Source organism: Trichophyton verrucosum (genome assembly GCF_000151505.1).
Source record: "Trichophyton verrucosum HKI 0517 chromosome Unknown contig00264_1.f1.exp, whole genome shotgun sequence".
NCBI lineage: Eukaryota > Fungi > Ascomycota > Eurotiomycetes > Onygenales > Arthrodermataceae > Trichophyton > Trichophyton verrucosum.
In genome coordinates, this window is record NW_003315476.1 from 44,182 (window position 1) to 68,513 (window position 24,332).

General features: G+C 48.0%; 10 protein-coding genes across 10 annotated transcripts; 5 read left to right on the top strand and 5 right to left on the bottom strand.

Annotated features, from left to right (window-relative positions):
* Positions 1-263: 263 nt before the first annotated feature.
* Positions 264-681, bottom strand: TRV_03129 (uncharacterized protein; the record flags this gene model as incomplete). Its single annotated transcript, XM_003022701.1, has 2 exons — positions 264-537; positions 635-681. The coding sequence occupies 2 exons, from the start codon at positions 679-681 to the stop codon at positions 264-266; spliced, it is 321 nt and encodes a 106-aa protein (XP_003022747.1).
* A 460-nt stretch (positions 682-1,141) lies between these two features.
* TRV_03130 (tRNA m(1)G methyltransferase domain containing protein) lies at positions 1,142-2,410 on the top strand (the record flags this gene model as incomplete). The annotated part of the gene is made up of 1 exon (XM_003022702.1): positions 1,142-2,410. The coding sequence occupies one exon, from the start codon at positions 1,142-1,144 to the stop codon at positions 2,408-2,410; it is 1,269 nt and encodes a 422-aa protein (XP_003022748.1).
* Positions 2,411-2,915: 505 nt separating this feature from the next.
* TRV_03131 (uncharacterized protein) lies at positions 2,916-5,481 on the top strand (the record flags this gene model as incomplete). Its single annotated transcript, XM_003022703.1, has 3 exons — positions 2,916-2,934; positions 3,028-4,595; positions 4,657-5,481. 3 exons carry the CDS (start codon positions 2,916-2,918, stop codon positions 5,479-5,481), a joined length of 2,412 nt encoding a protein of 803 aa, XP_003022749.1.
* Positions 5,482-5,960: 479 nt separating this feature from the next.
* On the bottom strand, positions 5,961-7,233 carry TRV_03132 (uncharacterized protein; the record flags this gene model as incomplete). The annotated part of the gene is made up of 2 exons (XM_003022704.1): positions 5,961-6,102; positions 6,173-7,233. 2 exons carry the CDS (start codon positions 7,231-7,233, stop codon positions 5,961-5,963), a joined length of 1,203 nt encoding a protein of 400 aa, XP_003022750.1.
* A 486-nt stretch (positions 7,234-7,719) lies between these two features.
* Positions 7,720-10,128, bottom strand: TRV_03133 (uncharacterized protein; the record flags this gene model as incomplete). Its single annotated transcript, XM_003022705.1, has 5 exons — positions 7,720-8,182; positions 8,238-8,599; positions 8,668-9,236; positions 9,299-9,936; positions 10,022-10,128. The coding sequence occupies 5 exons, from the start codon at positions 10,126-10,128 to the stop codon at positions 7,720-7,722; spliced, it is 2,139 nt and encodes a 712-aa protein (XP_003022751.1).
* A 1,331-nt stretch (positions 10,129-11,459) lies between these two features.
* Positions 11,460-12,648, bottom strand: TRV_03134 (transcriptional regulator, putative; the record flags this gene model as incomplete). Its single annotated transcript, XM_003022706.1, has 2 exons — positions 11,460-12,311; positions 12,415-12,648. 2 exons carry the CDS (start codon positions 12,646-12,648, stop codon positions 11,460-11,462), a joined length of 1,086 nt encoding a protein of 361 aa, XP_003022752.1.
* Positions 12,649-13,146: 498 nt separating this feature from the next.
* Positions 13,147-13,869, top strand: TRV_03135 (uncharacterized protein; the record flags this gene model as incomplete). The annotated part of the gene is made up of 2 exons (XM_003022707.1): positions 13,147-13,283; positions 13,308-13,869. 2 exons carry the CDS (start codon positions 13,147-13,149, stop codon positions 13,867-13,869), a joined length of 699 nt encoding a protein of 232 aa, XP_003022753.1.
* Positions 13,870-14,471: 602 nt separating this feature from the next.
* Positions 14,472-18,248, bottom strand: TRV_03136 (uncharacterized protein; the record flags this gene model as incomplete). Its single annotated transcript, XM_003022708.1, has 5 exons — positions 14,472-15,868; positions 15,925-16,520; positions 16,573-17,539; positions 17,592-17,930; positions 17,984-18,248. 5 exons carry the CDS (start codon positions 18,246-18,248, stop codon positions 14,472-14,474), a joined length of 3,564 nt encoding a protein of 1,187 aa, XP_003022754.1.
* A 1,278-nt stretch (positions 18,249-19,526) lies between these two features.
* On the top strand, positions 19,527-21,003 carry TRV_03137 (uncharacterized protein; the record flags this gene model as incomplete). The annotated part of the gene is made up of 3 exons (XM_003022709.1): positions 19,527-20,464; positions 20,561-20,772; positions 20,930-21,003. The coding sequence occupies 3 exons, from the start codon at positions 19,527-19,529 to the stop codon at positions 21,001-21,003; spliced, it is 1,224 nt and encodes a 407-aa protein (XP_003022755.1).
* A 901-nt stretch (positions 21,004-21,904) lies between these two features.
* TRV_03138 (uncharacterized protein) lies at positions 21,905-23,625 on the top strand (the record flags this gene model as incomplete). Its single annotated transcript, XM_003022710.1, has 3 exons — positions 21,905-22,215; positions 22,280-23,460; positions 23,537-23,625. The coding sequence occupies 3 exons, from the start codon at positions 21,905-21,907 to the stop codon at positions 23,623-23,625; spliced, it is 1,581 nt and encodes a 526-aa protein (XP_003022756.1).
* Between the last annotated feature and the right edge of the window lie 707 nt (positions 23,626-24,332).

Genomic DNA, 24,332 nt, shown 5'->3' on the forward strand with positions numbered 1-24,332 from the left:
TAGTCTCTTACTGAATTGAATCCGAGCACGTTAGTTTGTATTTATCTTTGCATGTTTTCGTTTTCATCCTACAACACCTCCAAAGATCCCTTCTTTGTCTAATGCCTTGGACAAACAATCATTCATCCATAGAAGGCCGTGATGCCTTACCGCAATTCAGAAGGTTTAAACTTTGGGAGATCTGTAGAGAAAAGCAAACACTGGTCCATTTATAATGGAATGGTAATGAATACGGAAAGTACGGGAATTTGTATGGTAGATATTTATACAGACAAGCCTATCTCGAAGGAGATGGGGTATACATGAAGGTTGGTCTCACGAATCTGGGAATTGAAACCGGTTAGCAGCTTTGCCAGGTAAATATGACGTGGATCCATGACATACCTATCAGAATTGTATATTTTGGTATCGGTTCCAAGCAACTCCTTCTCTCTTGCTTTGTCTGCGAAGTAACGTCTGGCTTGATCTCGGTCTTCCTCAGCTTGGAGGAGTGGAATGAGGTGGATTCGAGACCAAATCTTTTCTCGGGCAAGTTCACTATTATTTTTAATAAAAAATAAAACAAAAAAGTGCCTTGTTAGCACTCTTCAACCGACGGACGGAAGGGAGGCTGCAGTGGTGTTGGACGACTCACTTTCGCTCGCGGGTACCAATGAAAAGTTTATACAGGCCATACGCCATTATAGCATGCATTCCGATGAGATAGTAGACGGGGCGGAACCCTCGAACAGGTACATTGCGCTGTGCAGGCCGTTAGCCATACTGTACAACGAAGTTCAGAGGCACAAGGCCCAATGGTCAGGGATTTGGGAAATAAGGGCGTACCTTGTACTGGACCGGGCGATATCCCCCTGTAGGGGGCATATCTTGAGGCATTGTGACGGTTGAAAGAGTGTTCACGCAGATGTGTGATATCGAATGTTCGATCGAGGTTGAAGTTGACGATGTGGTAGCGGACCTGTTGGCTCACGTGATGTGATTTTTTGCCTCCACGTTATTGGTGGAAAGCAGGCCTTCAAACTTTCGAGATTGAGGATCCTCTGAGCGCTCAAAAGGACTTTTCACGTCTTTGGCATGACCAGCAATTGACAACCAGCAATTGACAGCTAGCCTAACTATTTAGTTTGTTTCTACAAAGTGTATGCCAGCTATGGAAGCAGAGGAGCGGCCAAGCAAACTACAAAAGACAGAGCACGAAGCGGGCGATCCTACTGTGGATGTTTCAATGTCAAGTGTGCAAGATCCATCAAACAATGATGATAAGCTCAAAATTGATGCAAAGTCTGAAGGGTGTACGCAAACTGCTATAGATACTGCTATAGGTACCACCGCAGATCAAACTCAGCAGCCAACGTTATCTAAAAACCAGTTGAAAAAACTTGCAAAACAACGCAGGTGGGAGGATCAAAGGGAAAGGCGAAAGGAGTATCGCAAAGAGAAGCTACAGAAGAAAAGAGAACGGAGCAAAGCCTTGAAAGCTGAACTTCAAGCCAATGGTGTGGCTTTGATACCTGGAGTGCATGTTGAGGGAATACTGCCCGATAAAAATAAAATCAGAAGAGAAGCTCGCGCCCGGGCAGTTAATGTCCCGCTTACCTTTATAATTGACTGCAATTTTGATGAACTCATGCATGATACTGAGCTCAAGTCATTGTCATCGCAAATTACGCGGTCATATTCGGATAACGCAAAGGCAGCCTACAGAGCCAGCCTAGTTATAGCATCCTTCCATGGCAAGTTGAAGGAACGGTTTGATACCGTGCTTTCCAAAAACCACGAGAACTGGATCGGTGTTAAGATTACACAGGATGATTTCGCTACAGCGGCAGAGTCTTCCCAGCGGCGGATGCATGAGATACGCCATCCAAATTTACAAGGAGCATTTGCAGAAAAGTCCGAGTCCGGGACCCTGAAGGAGGAAGGGGAGGTGGTGTATCTTACCAGTGACAGCCCAAATACCCTGACGGAACTCAAGCCGTACAGCACCTACATTATTGGAGGAATTGTCGATAAGAACAGACATAAAGGAATTTGCTATCAGCGAGCCATGGATAAAGGAATGAAAACAGCCAAGTTGCCCATTGGAGACTACATGCAAATGGCTAGTCGATTTGTGCTAGCTACCAACCATGTCATGGAAATAATGTTAAAGTGGCTTGAACTGAAAGATTGGGGGAAAGCATTCTCTCAAGTGATGCCAAAGAGGAAAGGAGGCCGGCTGAAGAGCGAAGTGTCTACCCCTGCGAGTTCTGAAGCTCGACATGACACTCATCCTGAAGGGGAAGGAATATTAGGTGCCGAATCAAGATCGGGTGCAGATGACGCACAAGGAGATGCCGGGGAAGCAGTAGAAGGAGGTTTGAGAATGGAGACAGAAGAACTGACAGGAAACGAGAGAGAGCACGGATAAGAGAATAAAATTATATGAACAGAAAGATAAAAAGAATGCAAAAGCATGCCTGGCTCTGGAAAAGTCCCAGAAGAATCCAACTTCAACTCCCCTGGCATTCACGGTGGTATTAACATGTGTATTGCGTGGCAGTTAGAATGCTCGCCCCTTATTTCAAACCTTAGGATCTACCGTCCTACTGCCACTAGTTACTGCCACTGATATTCGCTTTTTGCCACAACAATACTGCCTTTTATTTTTTATTTTTTATTATTTTTATTTATTTTATTTTATTTATTTATTTTTATTTTTTGGGTTTTTTGCGTCATTTGAGAAAGAAAGGGAAAAGAAAAAAAGCAACAAGAAGAAGATAAGAAAGATAACTTCGCGATTTAGCGAGAAACAAGAGCAGACACTGACCCCTCACGATACTCACACAGTCCCTCCAGTAATTCTTTTACAGAGTTGGCACCTCGTTCGCCTTCGCCTGGGACTTACCCGGTGAGCTGCAACCACCACAGCAACCATGTTTATGCTCAGGAACGGTAAGCAGCTAGTTTGAACTCCCTGTCCCCTTGCCCCTCGCTCAGGATTTGGCTCGCAGTCAACTGACTGACTTATTTATGGTGTATATATAGTCAGTAAGCTCATCTTTGGTGACTCTGCGAAGGAATCTATTATCGAAATACCTCAAGGGCAACTATATATCGTTCGGCCGCTCTCCCCCAAAGGTTACTCCGAACTCATCTTCAAGGACGCTGCGGCCAGCATCCGGCGGACTGGCCAAGAGTTCCAGTATCAGCTAGTGATTCAGCGGGCTTATGAAGAAGGGGAAGAAGAGCTCGCTGCCGAAGGTGATGAAAGCGGTGAGCTTGAAGCACTCGGCGGCGACAAGGATGAGAAGATCTTTCTGGTAGACGAGAGCCTTCGCCTCCGGTCTGAACTGCGGGAAGAAGGCGAGAAGGTGATTGCATGGAGAGACTTGAGCGGCGACGTCGGTGATCTCTACGAGTTCGTCTGCGATCCCTCAACGCCCCAGGAAAAAGTCGCGACATTTCTGCTTGCGGCAGTGGAGTGTCAGTACGAGCGTAAATATCGCCGGAGTGCACAGCAAGCGACAGACCAACAGCTCCAAGAGTTCGATTTTGACGAAGAAGAGAGCCCAATCCCCACAGCGAGCCCAATCACTGCTTCTCCTCATTCGACCTCTCCAACCTCCAAGGAATCTGCAGCAGCGATGGCGAAAGAGGTTGTTTCTTCTAAAGGGATTCAGCAACAGCCTGCGGAGCCAACTGTTGCACCACCGTCTGCTTCCATTCCGACGGCGAACGAGATACTAGCTAAAGAGACAGCTGAGCTTCACTTGTTCGACTTCAATACCGGGACATTTGTTCTTCAGGACCGCTTGGTAACTGCAACAGTTTCCGAAATCGGATCCTGGGAATACTGGCTACAAATCACGGGCTCTGATCGCGAGTGGCTCGGCCAACCTGTTGTTGGCGATATCAACCCAGTGTTTAACTTCGAGTATCTCTCATTCATCTTCAATCATTATACAGAAGATGGCTCTGCTTATTCTTGGCTTCTACGATTCAAGGACCAGCCCTCAGAGGAACGGTTCCAGGAAGGGCTAATGCAAGCTCTGTGGGAACGCCTGAATGAAACGAAGTGGGCTAAAACAAAAGAAAATGATCGCGATTATGTACTGGAAGCATTTAATGACCTTACGATGGAAGATAAAAGAGAGGAAGATCTTAAAGAGCTCGAGGAAGAGGAAGAGACCGAAGAGAGAGAATTAGCAGAGGAAGAGGAAGAAGATGATGGACAGAGGAGCGAGCATTATGACACAGATGAAGACGAAGATAATGTTGTAACTCGAGACGAGGATGGAAATGTCAACTCTCAACTTGCTGTTGGATACAAACACGATAGGTCTTTTGTCGTGAGAGGATCGAAGATTGGTGTCTTCAGACATACCCCTAATAACAATCTCGAGTTTTCAACCAATATTTCAAAGGTTGAAACACCAGATGGCAAGCTATTCAGCCCTAAAAAGGTTATGCTCCATGCAGAGGACGCGAACATGATTCTCCAGAATGAACAAAATCCAAATTCTCTATATCGTATGGATTTGGAGTATGGTAAAGTTGTCGACGAGTGGAAAGTACACGATGATATTCCTGTGTTGTCCTTCACCCCTGAAACGGTAAGTCAAACAGCAAATGCCAAAACTTCTATACTTTCTGATTTATTAACAATGAAAATAGAAATTCTCTCAAATGACATCTGCACAGCCCTTTGTTGGTATATCACAAAACGCCCTTTACCGCATTGATCCTCGTCTGTCTGGCAACAAGCTTGTGGATGCAGACCTAAAGCAGTATGCTAGTAAGAACGATTTCTCTGTTGCCTCAACCACCGAAAAGGGCTACCTTGCTGTTGCTTCGAATAAAGGAGATATCCGCATGTTTGACAGACTGGGTGTCAATGCCAAAACTCATATTCCAGCGCTCGGAGAAGCCATCATTGGATTAGATGTCTCTGCGGATGGCCGATGGGTACTTGCTACCTGTCGCACATATCTCCTTTTGATTGATGCTCTGCAAAAAGATGGAAAGAACGAAGGGAAGCTCGGGTTTGAGAAGTCATTTGCGAAAGACTCGAAGCCACAGCCTCGACGTCTCGGCTTACAACCTGCACATGTTGCTCAATTCCAACACGAAACCAAATCCCCCCTTGCGTTTACTCCCGCTCGATTCAACACAGGCCTGGACTCTTCAGAAACTTCAATTGTCACTGCCACCGGACCATTTATAGTTACCTGGAATCTGAAGAAGATTCTACTTGGCCGTAAAGACCCATACACTATAAAACGGTATGCAGAGGAAGTCAAAGCAGATAACTTCAAATTTGGAAGTGATAAAAACGTCATTGTTGCCTTGCCCAACGAAGTCAATATGGTTGCAAAGCAGAGTCTTCGAAAGCCAACTAGGGAGAGCATAGCCGGCCCTCCAGTTACACCAGCTAGGTTTGGCGCTGGAAGGAAGGCTAGTCGACTAGGGAAGAATGAAATCGTCAACAGCCCATATTGATAGCTAACTAGTGATGATAATTGCCTCTTAGGAAACACCTTTTATCTGTAATGTAATACTGTCTGTCCTCCTTCAATGGTAGCTTTCCAGGATTTAATATTCAATGTATCACTTATTCGCGAATGGAGGGTGATTCCAACGACTACAGAGATAGTTACTGGATCATCTAACACCGGACTATTAACCTTTTTGAGTTTGTTACCGCTTCGAGCTACCTATGAAAGAAATGTAAATCAAGAGAAGTCTTAGTTACGATACAGGCCATTTCCATAACCAGACTTCAGCGAAAATGGTTGCTAACCGGTTATGATTGCTATTATATGTAAGATCGAGTTGAGTATTAACATACTAACAGAATGGGTATAAACCACCTTGACGTGACACCGTCCATTTTCCCAGAGAACAGGAATGCTCGGCCAAAATCGATGTAGATATATCTTCAAAATAAACTCTCGTTTACTAGTAATACATACCTTGCCTTATCCAATACTCCATACCTCGACGGCCAGGACGTCAAACTTGGTCCCTTCATCACTAAGTGGTTCGTTCCCAAATGTGAGACAAGGGCTGGATACACCTTTCTCAAACGAGTCATCTAGCCATAGACCGCAGCGGCCGTCACTATGAAAGGAGGAATTGTTTAGTTCATTTATAAATCCGCGGGTTTGGAATCTCACTTGAAAGAACGTACCCTCCACCTACGCTGAGAAATCCAGTCTCACAAAATATCATATAGTCATTAACTCCACTATATGGGAAGGCTTTAAACCTGATATGCTCTGGGGTATGAGTGCCGCTTCTACTGCTGCCTACACGGGAGTTAGCAACTGGGCTAGCCCTAACTCGTGTCTGAGAGATGGGCGAGCCATTGGATCCGTCTCCTTCTGCGGTGGGAGGCTGGAGAAAAGATTCTCCCCCGTTATTCCTAGGAGCAATGGGCTCAACCTCACCTCTAAATGTAGTATTTCTTCCACGAATATTGGTAGTATCCGCACTTGGAGGTGGAGGCAGACCGGCTTGTTCCAAACTCTCGCGCAAAGACTGTCCAGGTTTGGTATTCTTCCCGTTCGCAGCAGTAGCTGGTATTACTGGAGTAGATGATAAGGTACTTGCCCGCCAGAGGAAACATTCACCTGTTCCGTAATAATGGGAGTCAGGGTGCGGTGCATCAGTGAGATAGGCCCCGAATAATGCACCACCGCCCGTAGTTGCCCCTCCGCCAGAGCTGGCATTTCTAGTCCCAGGAAATGCAGAAGACGAGGAGTCACGGACAACAAGCAGGTATCCAGCGCGTTGGCTTATCTCCGAGTGCTCTCTGCATTTATCGTAGAGGGTAGATAAGGATGCACCGTCTCGGTCGAGGTTATACACCAGCTTCCAAGTGTCCACAAGCTGGAGCCGAGGAGGAACCAGGAGCCTTATCTCCTCGGCTAATGATCGTGTTAGGAGCCGGTCTGTATCGTTTGAAGAACATTCGAGCGTAAGCGGCGTCAGTGGCGGAGGATGGAACGGGGAAGCTGTGCGGCGTGGGGGAGTGAAAATTGCAGCGTCACCCATGGGGTTCAGAGAGCGGGTGGAGGGAGGAGGGCCTGGCTCTGTAAGCCGTCGATATATGCCAGAGACAACATGGGAAACGGGATACGTCAAGTAAGAAGATGTTGACTGCGGCGAGGGCTGCTCTTGTTGCGGTTGCTGAGATCTAGAGTTGCTTGATGTTGGATAGCCGGAGCTGTTTCCTGAGGTCGACGACATCTAGTTAATTATATTTTGCGCGGAATAGTTATCACAGCAGTTTATAGCGACTCTGCTTCATGGGTAGAACGATGCAGGTTGGTTATTTAGTAATATCAGCGCTTTTGTCAAATCCGAGTTGGTTGGAAAAGGTGTTATAGTTAATTAGCTACTTGAAGAATTTAACAACAGCATTGTTCAGGTGAAGTGTAGGATAAATACACCAGCTACTGAGTGGGCCTCCGCGAAGGTAACTATAATATCTGGCTATCATAACTGCCGGGACCCAGATGGCGATACCCACATAATACTGGCAGCAGTTACAGGGAAATGTATAGAGAACGCACACGGCGCAATACGCTACGAATATATTGACTGTTGTCGTAATTATATACATCCTAAATTATCTAGCAATGCTGTTATTCAGCCTTTTTGGTATACGATATGGTGACAATGTAATATATTTGGGGGAAGAAAGATCATGTTTTCTCTAAAGTCCGTAATCAATCAAAATAAGTCCAAGAGCTCGGAGTTGCTTTTCTTCTGTCCGCCTTGACTTTGCGTCGAAGCAGGTGCAGGAGAGGTTGTGGAGCCTGAAAGGTCAAGCCCAGCGAGGCCGTTCATCAAATCATTCCCGCCCATGTTTCCGCTTCCAGAGTTGGTTTCGCCTTGGTTAGAAGGTGAGGGGTTACTCCCGAAAACCCCCATGAGATCCTCTAAGTTGTTACTTGACGGCGGTGGGCCTGTAGTTGTTGGTGATGCAACCCTCATTGGCGTGCCGGCTAGCCCTTCCAGTCCAGACATGCCAGCAGGCGGTTCTCCCTGGGCAGACGCAGGAGCCGTTCCATCAAAGTCGATATCTAGTAGGTTCTCGATATTATTCTGCATCTGAGGCGGCGCCGTGCCAGAAACTGCTGCAGCGGCTGCAGCGGCTGCAAGAGGGTTCTCCCGTGCATTTTGAAGTTGTTCCCTAAGCATCGATGTTAGTGACCTTGGCCAATTTGGAGAGGCGAGGGTAGTCATACTCAATAGCTGCTTTCTGAACAGCATCTGCGCCATATTTGCCCTGTCCTACAAACTGCTCTGGAGGCTTGTGATAAACCGAAGCCAGCGTTGAGAGCTCGCCAAGAAGTTGTTCGAGAAGGTTGGGAGGTAGAGAATGGATGGTGGTAACAATTGGGGGCTTCTCAGAAAGAACGACATTTTTGGGGGCGTTTGGATCATTCGTATTAGAAAGCAGCCGCCAGTAAACATACGCTCGGTCTCGGATATCAGGGTTATCATTCTCTTCAGTTGCTGCCTTCAAAACCTTTTGTACCAAACCTTGAGCCTTGTCAGGACGTTTGAGGAATAATTTGACCACTGCTGTCAAGATTTGCAACTGTGTCTGTATAGAGAATTAGTCACTCAAAACTCTTAACATAGCATAGAAAAGGGGTTATTTTGGGATATTACCTGAGTGAATTCTTCATTAAAGCCGTCTACGAAGCCGGCCAGGATATCACCAGCGTTACTGATTTTCTCAGCATACTCTCCCACAATCCATATCAACGCACCCCTGGCATCTGGCTCGTCAAGTTCATCGATGCACTGGCAAAGGGTAGGGATAATTCCTTCATATCCGGGATATTTTCGGAATATATCTTTGATCACTACGATGGCCTCCTGGACCACGTAATTCACCTTGGTGTTGATTAAATCTAGAAGGGTAGCCACACATTTCTCTGCAGTTAGCTCAATTTTGATAGCCGTTTGTCCAATTGCCCTGACTGCACGGCGCACAAAGTCCATGTCAACGTCTAGAGCATACTCCTTTAACTCGGCAAGGAGCTGATCCACGTTTCTGTCGTTGGCAATTCGAACCATTATCTCTAGTTTTTGAAACTTAAGGTAGGGTGGGTCGTTATATTTGCAAAAGAATACCCTAAGCTCCTTGTCTAGAATATTTGGTTGGCTTTGCAAGAGGAGGTCGATATTCCTCAGAGCAACGTACTGTACTTCTGGAGCCGAGGAGACAAGTGTAACTAACATATGTGAGTAAAAAGAACCTCACACTCAGCATGCATCGTAAGTTGTTGGTACATACCTAGGGGAGGGGCCATTTTCTTAAGATAAGACTTGGCCATATCTGGGTTTATGTACTTCATGTGTAAAAAGACAACTTTGACCGCAGCGAGGACAACACTGGCATTTATATGTTGGAATTGAGGCACTACTCGTTCACATATATTCTCGGATTCCTTCTGGTCTTTGGGAGTGTAGTTGGCAAGATTCGTGAGAACTGAGACTCTTCCCCATTCGGTACACTCGTTAAGGGCCATGAGCATCTTTCGGAGTGTGTTTGGAGTAATCTGCAGAGCCTTGGTTTCCGGCGAAGTTTCGCTGATTTCTGCGAGGGCAGTCACCGAATTTGCAACTACCATGGGGTTTGGGTCTCCGATCATTTCTTGGAGCGCCTCGAGAAAACCGTTCTCAAGGCAGAGAGTGGGGTTGAGATCAAACAGTTTTGCAACGCATATGGCGGCAGTCTTTCGAACGTAAGGAGACTCATCTCGTAATGTTTTGCGCAACGGTTCTTCCATATAGTCTACAATTTTCTCCACTCTGATGCAACCCATTGTCCGTATCGCAAGAGCTCGAATTAAGGGATTTGGATCCTCTGTGTCTTGGACAAACGTATTGACGGCGAGAATGCAAAGGTCGGGGTGTGATTTGGCATAGTTCCTGTGCTGATAGTTAAATCAAACTGCAACCGCTACAATTCACTGGGACGATAGGTGGGGGAGAGGGTGCGAAGAATTTCCCTTACATCAGATAGAGATAGACGAGCTTCTTCTGGTCGAGATCCGCGGTCGCTATATTCTTGAGGACATCAGGGAAAAGGGAAGACACATCTTTACCCAACGTCATGGCCATGATCGTTTTTTGAATCGATTCCTTTCTGAAGACAATGTGAGCACAGCTCTAGGATCAATTGCAACAGCCGCGGATTTACCTCTCGTATGCATATTGCGATCTGTAATTGGAAGGTCAGCAGTTGAAACCGCGTGTGATTTGGGGGATTCCATATCACCATACACTAATCCAGCCCTCAGCTCAAACGTCTCGCCCTTCCGCGGAGCCGTAAAGGCCCCCCTTATCCTGTTAACAGCCATTGCCGCGAGCAAGCATCGGTAACGCTGCGGTTAAGCCAGGCGGCTTTTGGTGGAGGGGCTTTTCAGCGGGCCGGCGGTGGGATAGCAGTTGAGCTGGCTTTAGCCTGGCGGATAGAGGACCGTAGAGAGAGAAACGGGTGTGGTTTGGCGGCAAGGAAGATGCTGTTCCGCTAGGTAGAAGAGAGCGAGGGTCAACGTGATGACGTGCCAAACTGATGGCCTTTTGATGCTCCAAAACACTTCCCGTTTTGTGCCCACGCCGGACGGAATATCAGCTTAATTAAACTAACTGCCTAGTTAAGTTAACTAGCAAGTTAGTTAGTTAGGCGTTATCCTGCTCGCAACGCAGTGTCTTTGATCAAACCGGCCACGAAGAAGTGTACTGCCTCCGCAACTAGGAGACGTCCTCGCCCGCACCGTAGGATATTCAATGCCTCTGTTGTCTTCAATATTTCTTGTTCTTGACCTCTGGGGGCGAGTTGCAAGTACTTAGTTTAGGTATTCACGTGACTGCTGACTAAATATCTCTCTAGCTGGAGCCCCGGAACAGCCTCGATGCAACGACTCGACGACGCAACGACGCAGCGACGCAAAGCAATCCTGGGCTGTTCCCGCCGTCGTCGCTCTTGGTCGCAGTAGAGCCTGTTGCTATGGTACAAAGCCCCCGTTAATAGGAGTCTGGATGGCTAGTTTTAACGTAGGAATAGGCCAATCTACCTAACCTTCGAAGACTCTTCGTCGAGGCGCGCACCGAAGCAGAAGAAAATGAATACTCCAGGAATGCTGTAAGAGAGGCACACTATCCACCAACATTTAACAGATTCCATACTAATAGCAAGATAGTTCTATAATCTCGTGCTCTTTATATCGTCAGTTGCCGTATTTAGCCTCGTTGCACAGCGAATGAGTGGTGGAATGGTATCGAAATGAAGACACCAACGGACAAGCCATTGAAGTAGCTATCTTCATCCATAAGAACTACTAGGTTACCTCTGCATCCGGTTACGAACATATATGCATTACGGCTTCGTTACAACGAGACCATCGGATACTACACTACACTACACTATACTATACAGCATAACGGGTATATTAATCAGACTCCGAGTCCTGGTCATCTTGCCCAAGGAAGTCAAACTGCTTGAAACTCTTAGCAATCCGTCTACTTGACCGGCCAGTCTTGGAAGACTCCTCTTCCTCATCGATATTGGCTCCCCACTTCTTTGCGCCTTCTTGAGCAGCCTCCAGATCGGCCCTCAATTCTCTGTCTTCCCGGATACGGTTGGCCTTTTCGATCGAATATCTCCCATCCATACCTGCATCCTTGAGCATGGACTTTAAATGACGGATTTTCTCTTTGGGTGTACTGCATCCCATGAGTTCGCGGCCCCAAACCTTCCGTATTCCACATTTAACCAACCAGTCTTGCAGTCGCTTTATTTCTGCCTGATCTGGGTCTTCTGGTACAGTTTCCTTCCGTGTCTTCCCCGACTTGGTCTTCTTGCCTTTACCTAGCTCAGTGCTCCGGGCGGTTGACTTTCCCTTTTTGGGTTTTGGTTCTTCGTCGATGAGCACTGACATTTCGCTCTCCGAATCTCCTTCTGCGTCCGCAGCTTTGGTTGCCTTAGATGTAGCTTTCGGCTGACAAGTTACACTCTTATCACCATCGCTCTGATCTGAATTGTCTTCCTCTGATTCAGCGTCGACTTTGGTGACATTTTTATTTCGAGACACTTTCATTGGTGGCGCTTTTGATTTCTTATTGCTAATTGGCATGGGGTCACGCTCCTCGGAAGACATACTGTTACTATCTTTCTCAGACTGCACTGAAGTTGCCTTCTTGCGTTTCTTGACAGGCTTTGAAGCCTTTTGTGTTTCAGGCGAGGGTCGCTTCTTCGATCGGGGCTTTGTCGGCGCTGCAGTAGACTTCGGCGGTGGATTCTCCTGTATTTCCTAGCACCAATTTTAATACTTGCACACGCATACTTAGGTATAAATATGCAGGCGGCTTCCTATTAAGAACAGAGGAAATCGAGAGTGTACGTACCACCTCATCCTTTATGATCTCGTCACTTTTCTGTTTCCATTCCGCATGGGCTTTGAGGACACCTTGCTCCAGTCCCAGATTTTTCTCTGTTGCCAATCGCACGCGTTTCACAGTAAGCTCATCAAGGTTTCCAGACTTGTATATCTTTGCAACTGTAGCCCTCAGCCCTTGCTCTATTGCTTCCGCGCTTGGAAGGCCTGAAGAGGACCGCGTCTCGAATCCTGGGTCTGACATCCTGGAAAGCAGTAAAACTGGGCAAAAAAACGCGTTTCCGTCAAACTAGGCTCTCGTTTTCCGCAAAAATGGAACAACCGACTGCTTTGTCCCCGAATATAGAGACTGTGAAAAGATAATGGGGAGTGGATGAAAATTGATCGCGACTTGGAGATTGAAGACAACCAGCTCGGCGCGAGATGATGGATACAGATGAACTTCATGCAAAGGCAACATTCATAAAAACAAGTCGCCGTAGCAAAACAAACAGGCAGTTGAATGACAGTTAAACGAATGGCTTAGGTAGCTGGCAGGTTAGTTAGCTCGCTGGACGGTTATTGATATCTCGACCTTGCGAGGCTGCATGAGGGCGGCGATAAGAGCGGCGATAAGAAACTGGCCTGCTTAGAAATATACTCGATGGATTCAGACATCCGACGCTCATCTGAGATAGAAATATAGGAACATATAACGGCGACGTTATTGGCCTGACACGGCTATTTGCTACTATTTTCAACCATGGCGGACATACTCAAAGAGCAATTGAGTGCTATTAAGCAGAGAAATGCGCCCACTAGGGCACCAGCAGAAAAGAATGAAGAAGAAAAGACCCAGAAGCTACCAAAGGGTGTTGTTCTGGATAAGGACGGCAAGCCGTGAGCACTGATCTTTCCATGTAGTCAGAATTTGAGAAATACAACTAACGGTTTATGTTATGAGAGCAGTTGCCGAACCTGCACCTCCCTAGCAGACTGGAGGGCGTTGACGAAGATGAAAGCCGGCCTTCCACCTAATGCATCGCCCCCTTCTTCCAATGCCTCCTCTACTACAAGTGCTACACCCGCAACTCTCAGTACTTCAAGCACGAGTTCCACATCTGAGATACCCAATGATTGTCCGGCAGACGTTGAAGCGTTAGGTAGAAGCACCTGGACCCTCCTCCATACCATGGCAGCGACATATCCTACTACTGCATCACCTCAGCAGCAAAGCGAAATGAACCAGTTTATGACCCTTTTTTCAAAGCTATATCCTTGCTGGGTATGCGCCGATGACCTGCGAACGTGGATGAATCATCCAAGCGGCGCTAACAAGCCAAAACTCTCTGGACGTGCGGAGTTCGGCAATTGGATGTGTCTTGCTCACAATGAAGTAAATCGGAAGTTAGGGAAGAAGGAGTTCGATTGCTCTAAATGGGAAGAGAGATGGAGAACGGGGTGGAAGGATGGGAGATGTGATTGATTATATTACCCGAGGTATAGGGTTTTATGGAGCTTCAAGATCTTTGGTTAGTGATATGCAGACGATACCTAAGAGGCTGGCATCTCTTACGCCAATGCTAGGTTTAAGCGAAGATAGAGCATAGTTCACATCATTATTTGCTATAAAGATGTACCATAGTGATATATATAACTACTAAAATCCTGTATTTTTATATGTCCATACAAGTAGTATCTATGTTTTAGTTCTAGTCCTAGTTCCAAATGTCGAGTGAGAAACAGTAAGTATATTGCAAATTCTTCTCCCGGATTACAGTCGAATAACCAGATATATCTTGGTATAAGTACGCAAATAGAAGCAAAGTTGACTACTTGCATAAACACTATTATCTTAAGGGTCGTAGAACAAGGGTTTTTTTCTAAAAATAAAATAAAATAAAATAAATAGTGTAAAAATAAAAATATAGGTATAGCAAAAGTGAACAAAACTTTCTCAAATTTGACCAGGTGGTTCTAACTAAATAGGCCTTGCCTGGAAATGTATAAAACGTCATAGTAATTCCCCTCCCATCGTAAAATCAGTCAGTCATGGAATAAGACAAGACAGGAAAAGAAGGATGTAGTCTAGTGCTGTCCTGGAACAAATAATCTCAAACCACTTGCAGGAGCGCCAACTGCAGAAACTTTACAAACTGTGCAAACAGAGCCCTTGTACTGTTCATGATACTTGGTACCAGTATAGGGGCACGACACGCTAGGAGAGCCGCCATAGATCGGAGTATGCGAAGCAGCACAGATATCAAATTCAGCAAATTGGTCAAATTCAATCTCAATAGCATCTTGGGGATTTCTTTCACACTGAGCCTTTATCTTCTTTGCCTGTTTGGAAGTCAGTAAAAGGTAGAGTGATGGGATAAAGAATGGGCTTACCTGATCCAGCAGTTTGGCCGAACCACCGTTTGCAATCATCCTGTTGGCGAAACTGAGGGCTGAGGAAAAATTCTGGTTAGTATAAGCAAATTTCATGGCGGCCATGAGCGCCAGCTGCCGATGAGCCACTTCGAGCTTTGGAATGGTAAAGTAGGCAGAGAGTTCAAGGCTCCTCTTAAGGGTTTCGGGAGTGTCTGTTGGTAAAGCTCGTCGTTCGAGCTCCATCGACATGGCTAGTATATACTCCCTCGCTGTGGAGATGATTTTCTTGGCCTCAGCCACATGCGCCTCTGACGAGACCGTGTTAACAAGAATGGAGTGTAGAATTCGCTGGAAAATCACGATTCCATCCTGAAGCTTGTTCGATCGCATTGCAGCATAGCCCTCTTGCAGATCAACACTGGCAATAGTCTCCAGACTTCGGGGGATAACTGGAAGCAGCCTGCGTGTATCGGTCTCGTCGACAGTACGGCGTACATAGTTTATTATTGGAGGAAGAGCGGGTGTTGCTGGAAGGTAAGTCTTCGAAGCTTGGTAGATCTCGAGGAAGCGTGGTTTCAAAGGTTCAAAGTTCACAGCACCAACTTGACGATTCAAGAGCTGCATTGCTGACTCGAAAGATCCGGCAGCAACATGGTCAGCGGCAAGTGGTGAGTTGCGGGACCACAATTCAGCTTCACTGCTGGATGGGCCGCTTTCGACATTTTCGGTGCCGAGAAGGTCAGCTTCTTCTTCAATTTGGATATCATCCCCCATGTCCCACCCAGCAACGTCTTCCTCCTCTTGCTCATCACCGAGCCCAGTCTCGACACCACCGTTCTCGCGTTCACCATCTTGGTCTTCGAAACCGTTGACACCTTCATCATCAGCTCCACCAACTTCACCCAAGAGTGCCTTCTCAAAAGAGGAATGAGAAGGGGCTTTCACAGGCCAGTTGGATTTGAACGTTTGAACAACAACATTGGGAGCCGGTTTTGGTTCGCCAAGAGTTGGAAGGGTTATTTGGTCCTCAGAAATGCCGTTAGCTTCAAGAATAGACTGAGCCTCCTCCACAAACCCATGTGTTTTAGCTGTGAGGTACGCCAATGGCACTATGTAGCACCATAGTTAGTAGAGAATTGCTTTAAATATACAGCGTGAAACTTACAAAGATCAATTTCCTTGAACATCTGTATTCGAGCTTCAACATCGTCAAGATAGAGTGCGTTCTGGAATTGCGAGGTGAAATCGCCTCTATGCTGGGCAATTTTAGCCATTCGAGAGAGCTTCTCCTGATCACCCGTGGCGAGGTAGAGGAATGACAGTTTATCAAAATTCCTTTGTCTCTGGTATGTCATTTCCACAGTCTGATTGTTACCATGTGCTAGAGCTTCGGTTCCGAGTCGGGCCCAGAGCTTGGGGCGGTCAAGGGTTTTCGCCATTTCTATTGCAACATCAATGTTGCCGCACTCTAAGGCAAGTTCAAATCTAGTCTGGGGGTCTTGAACGAATTGAAGGGCAATCTCAGGGTATCCTTTTTTTTGTAAGTACGAGATGATGCTTTGCCCAACAAGGCTAGATGTCTTGATGATTTGAAGCATCTCCTCATAATTTCTCTTCACCAAGGAAAGCTTGAAGCGATACTCCGTGGGATCAATGGCGAGAACAGTTGGTTTCGCAGTTCTATCCAAGCAGTATACCTTTCTAGCTTTAACACGGACTAAATATAAAGTCTGGTCCAAGGTGCACACAATACCATTGTCACTAGAAATATTTAGCATTGATATGAGATTAGTGGGATTATTCAATAACTCACCCATTGAGGAGGGAATACTTGACGTGGTTAAGAGTGGTATATAGGAGCACACCGCTATCATCCCAGCAAGCACTCTTGATTCGAATGGTTTCATGCAGGGTGCTGACATGTTCCAAGGATTTCGTGGCAATTGTGACATTGTGCTTGCTTAACAGAGCAACATAGAGGCCATCATTGGACCACACAACGTATTTCACACCACTGACGCTCAACTCTGCGAGTTGTTTCTTCTGTTGGATATCAAGGAGAACCACAGAGGTTGGCGTGAGGAGGAGGAGACAGCTAGTTCCGCCAAAGTGGATGTCTGTTGTGCCATGAGGAGCCTTGATCGTTTTCGTGGTAGAGTTGCTTAGATCTTTAATATCTATTTGCTGTGTGGACTGGGTGAAGACGGCAAATCTGTTGCGGGCGACGAACACTGCGGAATTTCCATGCCCGCGCTTCACATCAGTTGGTTCTACTGCTCCAGTTGAGTCTCGCGGGATGTGGATCAGTTCATAGGTGCCATTATCGGTGGGAGAGGTGACCAATATAGCACGCTCAGCTGGGTTGTATGAAAGTGTCCTAGCGGGTACCCAGGGGCTCCCGAGTTTCTTGAGAGATAGCATGGCCGGAGACTCAGTGTTTTTCGTAAAGTCATAAGAGCGAAGGTGCTTGTCCTTGGTTATGTAGAAAACTTGGTTCTGGTATAAAGCGGAGGCTGGACGCTCCCGCTCAAGTTTGAAAACCATGACACCAGTGTCATGTCCTGCAGCAAACAGATTAATTTCTGGGTGGGCTGCAATCATCCAGAAGCGGTCTGCATCCCGCTTGAATGACTGAACTGCAGTCCGCTTATTTAAATCCCAGACACGGATAGTTTTATCTTCACCAGCAGAGAGAATCAAGTCCTGATGTGGGTGGAAGATACAAGCAGACGCATTCTGAAAATGACCACGACAAGTATCCACCTCCCATGCCTTCGTTTCTAGAGCAAGTTAGTAGGAACTTTCTAGAGCCACTCAGTGTACCAAACATACCACTCATCCTCCACAGTTTTATAAGGCGATCATCGCCAGCAGAAACAATCAGGGGTAGAGTAGGGTGGAATGCAACCCAATTCACACCACGGTCATGGCCTTCTAAAACAAACTTAACAACCGCGTCGGTGTTTCCAAACATGTCTGCTTGAGCAGGGTTTGAGCGAGCCATCTGCTCTTCGAATGCCATTGTACTAGAAGGGGCAGAGTGCTTCTTTCGGAGCCCGGAGATATCCCAGACACGCACTGTCTGATCGAGGGAGGCTGAGACAACCAGGTCATCTTTTGGGTGGAATTGTGCGCACATAGTATAATGATTATGTCCGGTCATGGTACAAACTATGTATTCAGGTCAGTGTTGTCCTTTTGCAAGGGTTAAAGAGCGGTCTTACTCAAAGACCGGTTTTGCCAGTTCCAGATACGAATGGTCTGGTCGTCGGAGCTGGAGATAATCCATGGGAGCTCGTGATGAAAGAAGACCGTTCGAACATAATCTAGATGGCCATTAAGAGTAAACAAGCACCTCCTGCTCTGCAATGACCAGACCTTAATCTTATAATCATCACCTGCAGAGACGAACAAGGGCTGGGTTTTGTGGAAATCGACTCCTCGAACGGGGCCATCATGTTCTTCAAACCGGTCAATCAAAGTTCCCATGCGGTAATCCCACAATTGGATAGTTGACGAGTGAAGGGCGACTAGAAGCCATGGTCTGCTCAGGTCGGTTAGCATAGAGGTTCACACTCGGTATGGTGGGCCAGCGATTGCTTTCGTGCTGACCTTTTTGGGTGGAAGGCAAGGCCTTTGGCTCTAGAGGACTTCGACTCGAACTGCGGTAGCAAACAACAAAAATCAGCATGAGATAAATACAGGAAACTGGTTGAAATCAAGAGCATTGAGGTGTACCTTTGTGAGCACGTTTGGAGAGGCGGACTGCATTGTTATCGCGGGGAATTGGCCTAGGCCGCAGGAAGGAGAGAAACTCTAGGCGCCGACCAAGATACGGTATATTTAGTTGATCCGGAGCATCGATATCCAAGCCGTAGGAGCAGGCACGGCAGAAAGGCTTGTTGTAGTAGTAGATGACAAGCTTGCCTTTTGCTGTTGGTTGCTTTGCGTCTTTCTGTACGTGGACACTTTGTGGTTTGAGGCGGACTCTGCTTATGTAATTACAAGCGACAAGATCCTCGGCTCTTATTGGTTGCCGCATCTCCTTTTCATCAACCTCCACCAACGACGGCGGGACGATGCCTTGAGTTACAATTTGGTATCATGTTTAGGCGCTGGATACGCCTGGTTTTAGTGACCCTCCAGCCCATAAACAACAGTATGGGCTGCTTGGCTGTGTGGTGCTCGAGGTTTCGGGCCCCCTTGCCGTTGTCCATCTGTCCTTTTGACTGGGCCGACAATAACACCTCCTAAGTACCAAAATTGGCTGTGCTTGATCAATAGCGCTGGTTATAGATCGCGATACAGAGTACTCAAAATTCTAGATGTCAGCGTTACCATGATAACCGTACGCCTCAGGGATCTTAAGCCCTTGCTATTGGCCAACACCAAACACCAGATCAAGTCTCGACTTAATGACAGATTTTCCCAGTACCCAGGACGCCCAAGAGCTATATCTGCAACCCAAAGGCTATCCAGCTGATGACTGAACAGCATTAATGGCATGAAATAGACTTCTACTGCTTTGCCTCCGACTATATTCAGTGACCATCAACAAGTTGGCCAGCACGTGATATGTAACTAAACTGCCAGGTGCCCAGGTGTACCCTAGGTGGGTATGACGTCAAGGAAGAGGCAGCCGTCGCAGAGCCATTAAATTCGTCCAAGCAGTCCAAGCAGTTCAATTGATCACAAATATCTTCAAGTTGGGCGTATTCTTCCTAGTTAATTGCCCGATATCGCCTAATTTCCCTCCACAGTCCCGCAATGGCAACTCGCACCTCTACCCGACATGCAGCAGCAAAGGCAAATGAAGCCCTGCATGAAAATGCACAACAGGGCAGGAGGAAATCGACCGAAGCAGGCCAAAAGCGCAAGGCTTCGTCTAAGAAAGATATTCCGGAACCAAAGCGAGAGAAGCATACCAAGGATGAGATCAAGACATCCGCAGATGAAGGAGTAATAAAACAGGAGCCTACGAAGGATACCACAATGCAAAATGAGCCAACGAAATCTGAAGCTGAGAGACCACAGGCTCATCATGCATATGTGAAAGACGAGGAGGCTGAAGAATCCAGTGAGATGAAACCCTCTGATATTTATGGGAATAAGAAATCAAAAGCTGCCAAGGACACAAAACCAGAAAGTCCCCGGGGCGAGAGTATACCATCCAACATTATGGAGGAGGGGATCATATATTTCTTCTTTCGGGGTAAAGTTGGCGTTGAAGAACCAAAAGGTGTCGACGAAGTTGCCCGTACCTTTATTGTTCTCCGCCCTCAGCCCATTGGAGCTAACCTTAGTGCCGGGCTTGCCGGGGATGAAAACAACTGTCGACTTCTCTTGTTGCCTAAGAAGACGGTTCCCACGTCAAGCCATGAGAAGTACATGGGGTTCGTTGAGAAAGCTGGGGTCGATCTGAAGACCCTGAAAGAATCGTTTTTGGGTGAAGAATATGAGACCAAGACGAAAGGCACGCGATTTTCGCCTACTGCTACCCCGTTAGCCGAAGGCGTTTATGCACTCACTTCGACCACGAGAACCTCACACTTGGCGTATATTTTGACAATACCAACTGAGTTATCCCAGGTTCAGAAAGATTTTGGTTTAAGAGAGAAAGGCTCTTTCATTGTGGCCTCGAAGAATCCCAAGTACCCTGGCCCATCCAGTGCAAGGCTGCCAAAGCCCCCAGACTATCCACAAAGGTCAGTCCACGCTCGTTTCTCCTCGCTGCTCATTGCATAGATAAATCTGACGCCTTGCTCTCTTTTTTTTTTTTTTTTTATGATTTCTTCTTGCAGTGTGATAGATGACTTCCGCGACCTCCGCTGGGTTCCTCTTAAACCGAAATTCATTGATTATCCGAATGCACAGTTTATGATGCTAGGCGAAGCGCAAGGCCACCTGGGCAAGGGAGGTAAGACCGAAGAAAAAGCCCCGGGACAGGAGGATGCAGGTGAGGAACTCGAGCATCTTGAGGGTGAGGATGAAATACGTGCTGAAGCGCTGAACGGTAAGCTTACCCTTGTTCCCTAGTCATAGATTTTGCAGGGGTCTGCCCGACCTTGCTCCCTAGAACGTTGGATTTTCTTTGTGTTTGTTTGAATATATCGTTTTCCCTTGCAAGGCCTGCTAACAAACTGCTTAAAATTAATTCAATGGTAATATAGACAGCGATAAAGTTTTCGAAGATCTGGGGCTCAGCGCAAAGCAGTTCCCGCAAGTTCCAACTACCTGGGAATAGGCCAGAGATTAATCTCCTAATCTTGATAAATAGCCAGTGGTATGATGGCCCTGACCTTGCTTCTACCACACAGACAGCTTTGTATCTAGTTTACCGGTCAGTCAGACAAAACAGCCCAATAATATCCAAAAAGCAATGGTTCTCCAAGTTAGTGACTTAGTTGACCCCGGTTGAACTACACTCGTTATCCGTTAACTAGTTAGTTAACTACTTGTTGAGGAGCCAGCAACCGCGGCTCACCCCAGTCCAAAACCGCAGGAGACCACAAACAATCCACAGAGAATACGGAGTAGTTCTTATTGAATGTTACGTGCATATATGTATAAGAAACAAAAGACGGGGCTTCGGCTTTGAAGTCGCTCCCCTTTTCTTTTCTTTTCTTTTTTTCACTCTCCCTGGGGACGGACGGTCTTTGGTGAGGTGAGTTAACTAGTTAACGAGTCGGCCCAATGGCGCTTGTCAAGCATCGCACGACCTGCATCAAGGCATCCCCGGATTATCCACCTTGCTCGCTGTCGACATTCTGGCTTTATAAAAACGCCTCGGACAAGCACAGTCGGGTCCCATCTTCGGCCGCTGACTCGCTAGCTTAAGGGCAAAATGCTTGTCTGGTCCTTGCGCTGCCGCCGGAGTCGTGAGGAGCCTTGCCACTGTGCGAGGCGGCAGCACCGGCAGCCAGCATGGGTCGACGATCAGGGCCGAGGAGGAGGGGAGATCGATCGCATTCACTATTATTATTGGCGGGCGAGAGCTTGAGAGCTCGCTTGCTTGCTGTCCTGCTCAAGGCAGATCGGAAGCGGCTGGCCAAATATATAACGACGAGCTCGTCTTCCCCGGACGATGAACCTGCCATAGACAGCTACTACTCAATTGAGGAACAAGCTGTGTCGTGTCCATCATCATGGTGTCATCGTTGATATATTCGCTGTGCGCTGTCTCCGGCCTGTTGGCCACTACGGTCAATGGCTTGCCAAAGAAAGGCCATCGCTCGGAGACGTCTTTACCCATTGTCAAGCAGACCAAGTGTGGTTCACATACATACCAGTACAACGGCCTCGTTGGATACGGCACTGTCCCATCGAATGCTGTTGACAAGTACGGAGATACCCTTGGGGGTTTTGGAAGCTCTATCGCTATTGAGCAGGCATCGTGGAAGAAGAACTCAGATGGTACCTATGAGGGTATTGCCTGGGCTATCCCCGACCGCGGCTGGTACGTCAACAAAAGTACTACGGAAAGAATAAGAACATAGTTATTGGCTAACGAAAAACTACAGGAACACGCAGGGCACGCTGAACGTGCAGAGCCGTATCCAGAAGCTCAGCCTGAAGCTGACTCTGGCACCCAGTGCCACCGTCTCCAACCCATCCGACCCCAATCTTGAGATCAAGCTCCTGGACACGCTGCTGCTGACAGGTCCAGACGGCACTCCGATGACCGGGCTGGATGCTGACTTCTCTGGCAACATCAGCTACCCAGGCTTCCCCGGAATGCCAGTGGCTACTTACCCTGGAGATGGATTCGGCGGCAGCGGCGCAGGCGGACGACGCATCTCGTTGGACTCCGAGGGCATTGTGATTGGCAACGACGGTGCATTCTGGGTCTCTGACGAGTATGGCCCCTATGTGTACAAGTTCTCGCGGGAAGGCCGCATGCTGCAGGCCATCCAGCCTCCAGATGCGTACATCCCCCGTCGAAACGGCAAGGTCAGCTTCAGCGCCGCCTCCCCTCCAATCTACGAGCCTGATCGCCAGACGGACCCAGAGGACCCCGAGACAGGACGCAACAACAACCAGGGCTTCGAAGGACTGGCCATCTCGCGAGACGGTAAGACGCTGTACGTGCTACTCCAGTCTGCGCTGAACAACGACGGCGGCCCGAAGAAACGGTACAGAAAGCAGGCCCGCATGCTGGAGTATGACATCTCCGGAACCACGCCCAAGTACACCCACGAGTACGTGGTGACGCTGGCGACCTTTGTCGACCCGCACGAGCAAGATCCAAGCAAGGTGACCATCACGGCCTCGCAGTCCGAGATCCACTATCTACCAACGGGCGATTTTCTCATTCTGTCCCGAGACAGCAACGCAGGCCGGGCGGCCGAGTACACCGAGTCCGTCTACCGCCATGCCGACATCATCTCCAAGTCGGCCCAGACAACGGACATCAAGTCGAAGAGCAACGACAAGGCGGACGGCTCGATTGCCTCGAGCGAAGGCGTGCTGGACGACGGCATCAACCCGCTGGACTACTGCTCGTTCGTAGACTACAACCTCAACTCCGAGCTGGGCAAGTTCCGGCTGCACAACGGCGGCGCGCAGGACGAGCATCTACTAAACGAGAAGTGGGAGAGCCTTGCCCTTGTCCCAGTCGATCCGTCCAAGGAGTTTGAGGACGACGGCAAGAATGAGTACTTTTTGATCTCCTTTAGCGACAACGACTACATCACCCAGGACGGTACGTCTTCTTCTCTTCTTCTCTTCTGCCTTCGGGTGACTTATTTAATTATACCGACTGACTGACCATGAACCAGGCCATCTGAACTTCGGCAAGTTCAAGTACGCAGACAAGTCCGGCTTCAACGTCGACACCCAGGTGCTTGTCTTCCGGGTGACTCTGTAAGTCAACCGTTGGTTATGGATCGACCAAGTAGCCGCTCTGTACATAGCCATCCGACTATAGATATAAGTGCTTTCAGTATATAAAGTAGTCAATGCCGCTGTCTTTCTTTTCTTCTTCCGGGATGCAGTGAACAGCCCCTTTCCTGCGAGGCCAGACGCAGCAGAGGGTGTACCGCGAGTGGCCAGCAGTCGCTTTCTCGAAGCCGCCCACCTGTCTGTCTGATTCATAGGGCTGTCCGTGTCCTCTCCTGGCCTGCCTGAGTCGAGTAGTTAATGTGTTAGGTGTACAACTAAGTATAGTCGATGTCTGTCCAGAGGCCAGCCCTGCCGCTGTGGCGACGGCAGTGGGTTCCAGGCCTCTTCTCCCTGCCCTTGGGATGCATCTCCGACTTGGGTCCCCGGCCTGCCCGGCCTGCTGTCCGGCCGTCTGCTGTGTCGTTGCCGGGCATCCACTGGCTGACATGTAGCGAGTTACAGTACATCCTTTAGTTACGTTCCCCCTCCGGCCTGTACGATAGCCAGCTAGCAAGGGAGAAAGCGAGGAGCAGTTCCGTCGCTCTGATTCCCTTCTGCGTCGTCCGCTGCTCGTCCTGTGGGTGGCCCGTCCAGCCTGCTCTGCATGCAAGGCGCAGAAATGCGATTCCTCGGCGGGAGGGGGGAGAGGCGCCACCCAGAGCAGGCCGCATGTGAGACCCGTCGTCGGCTGCA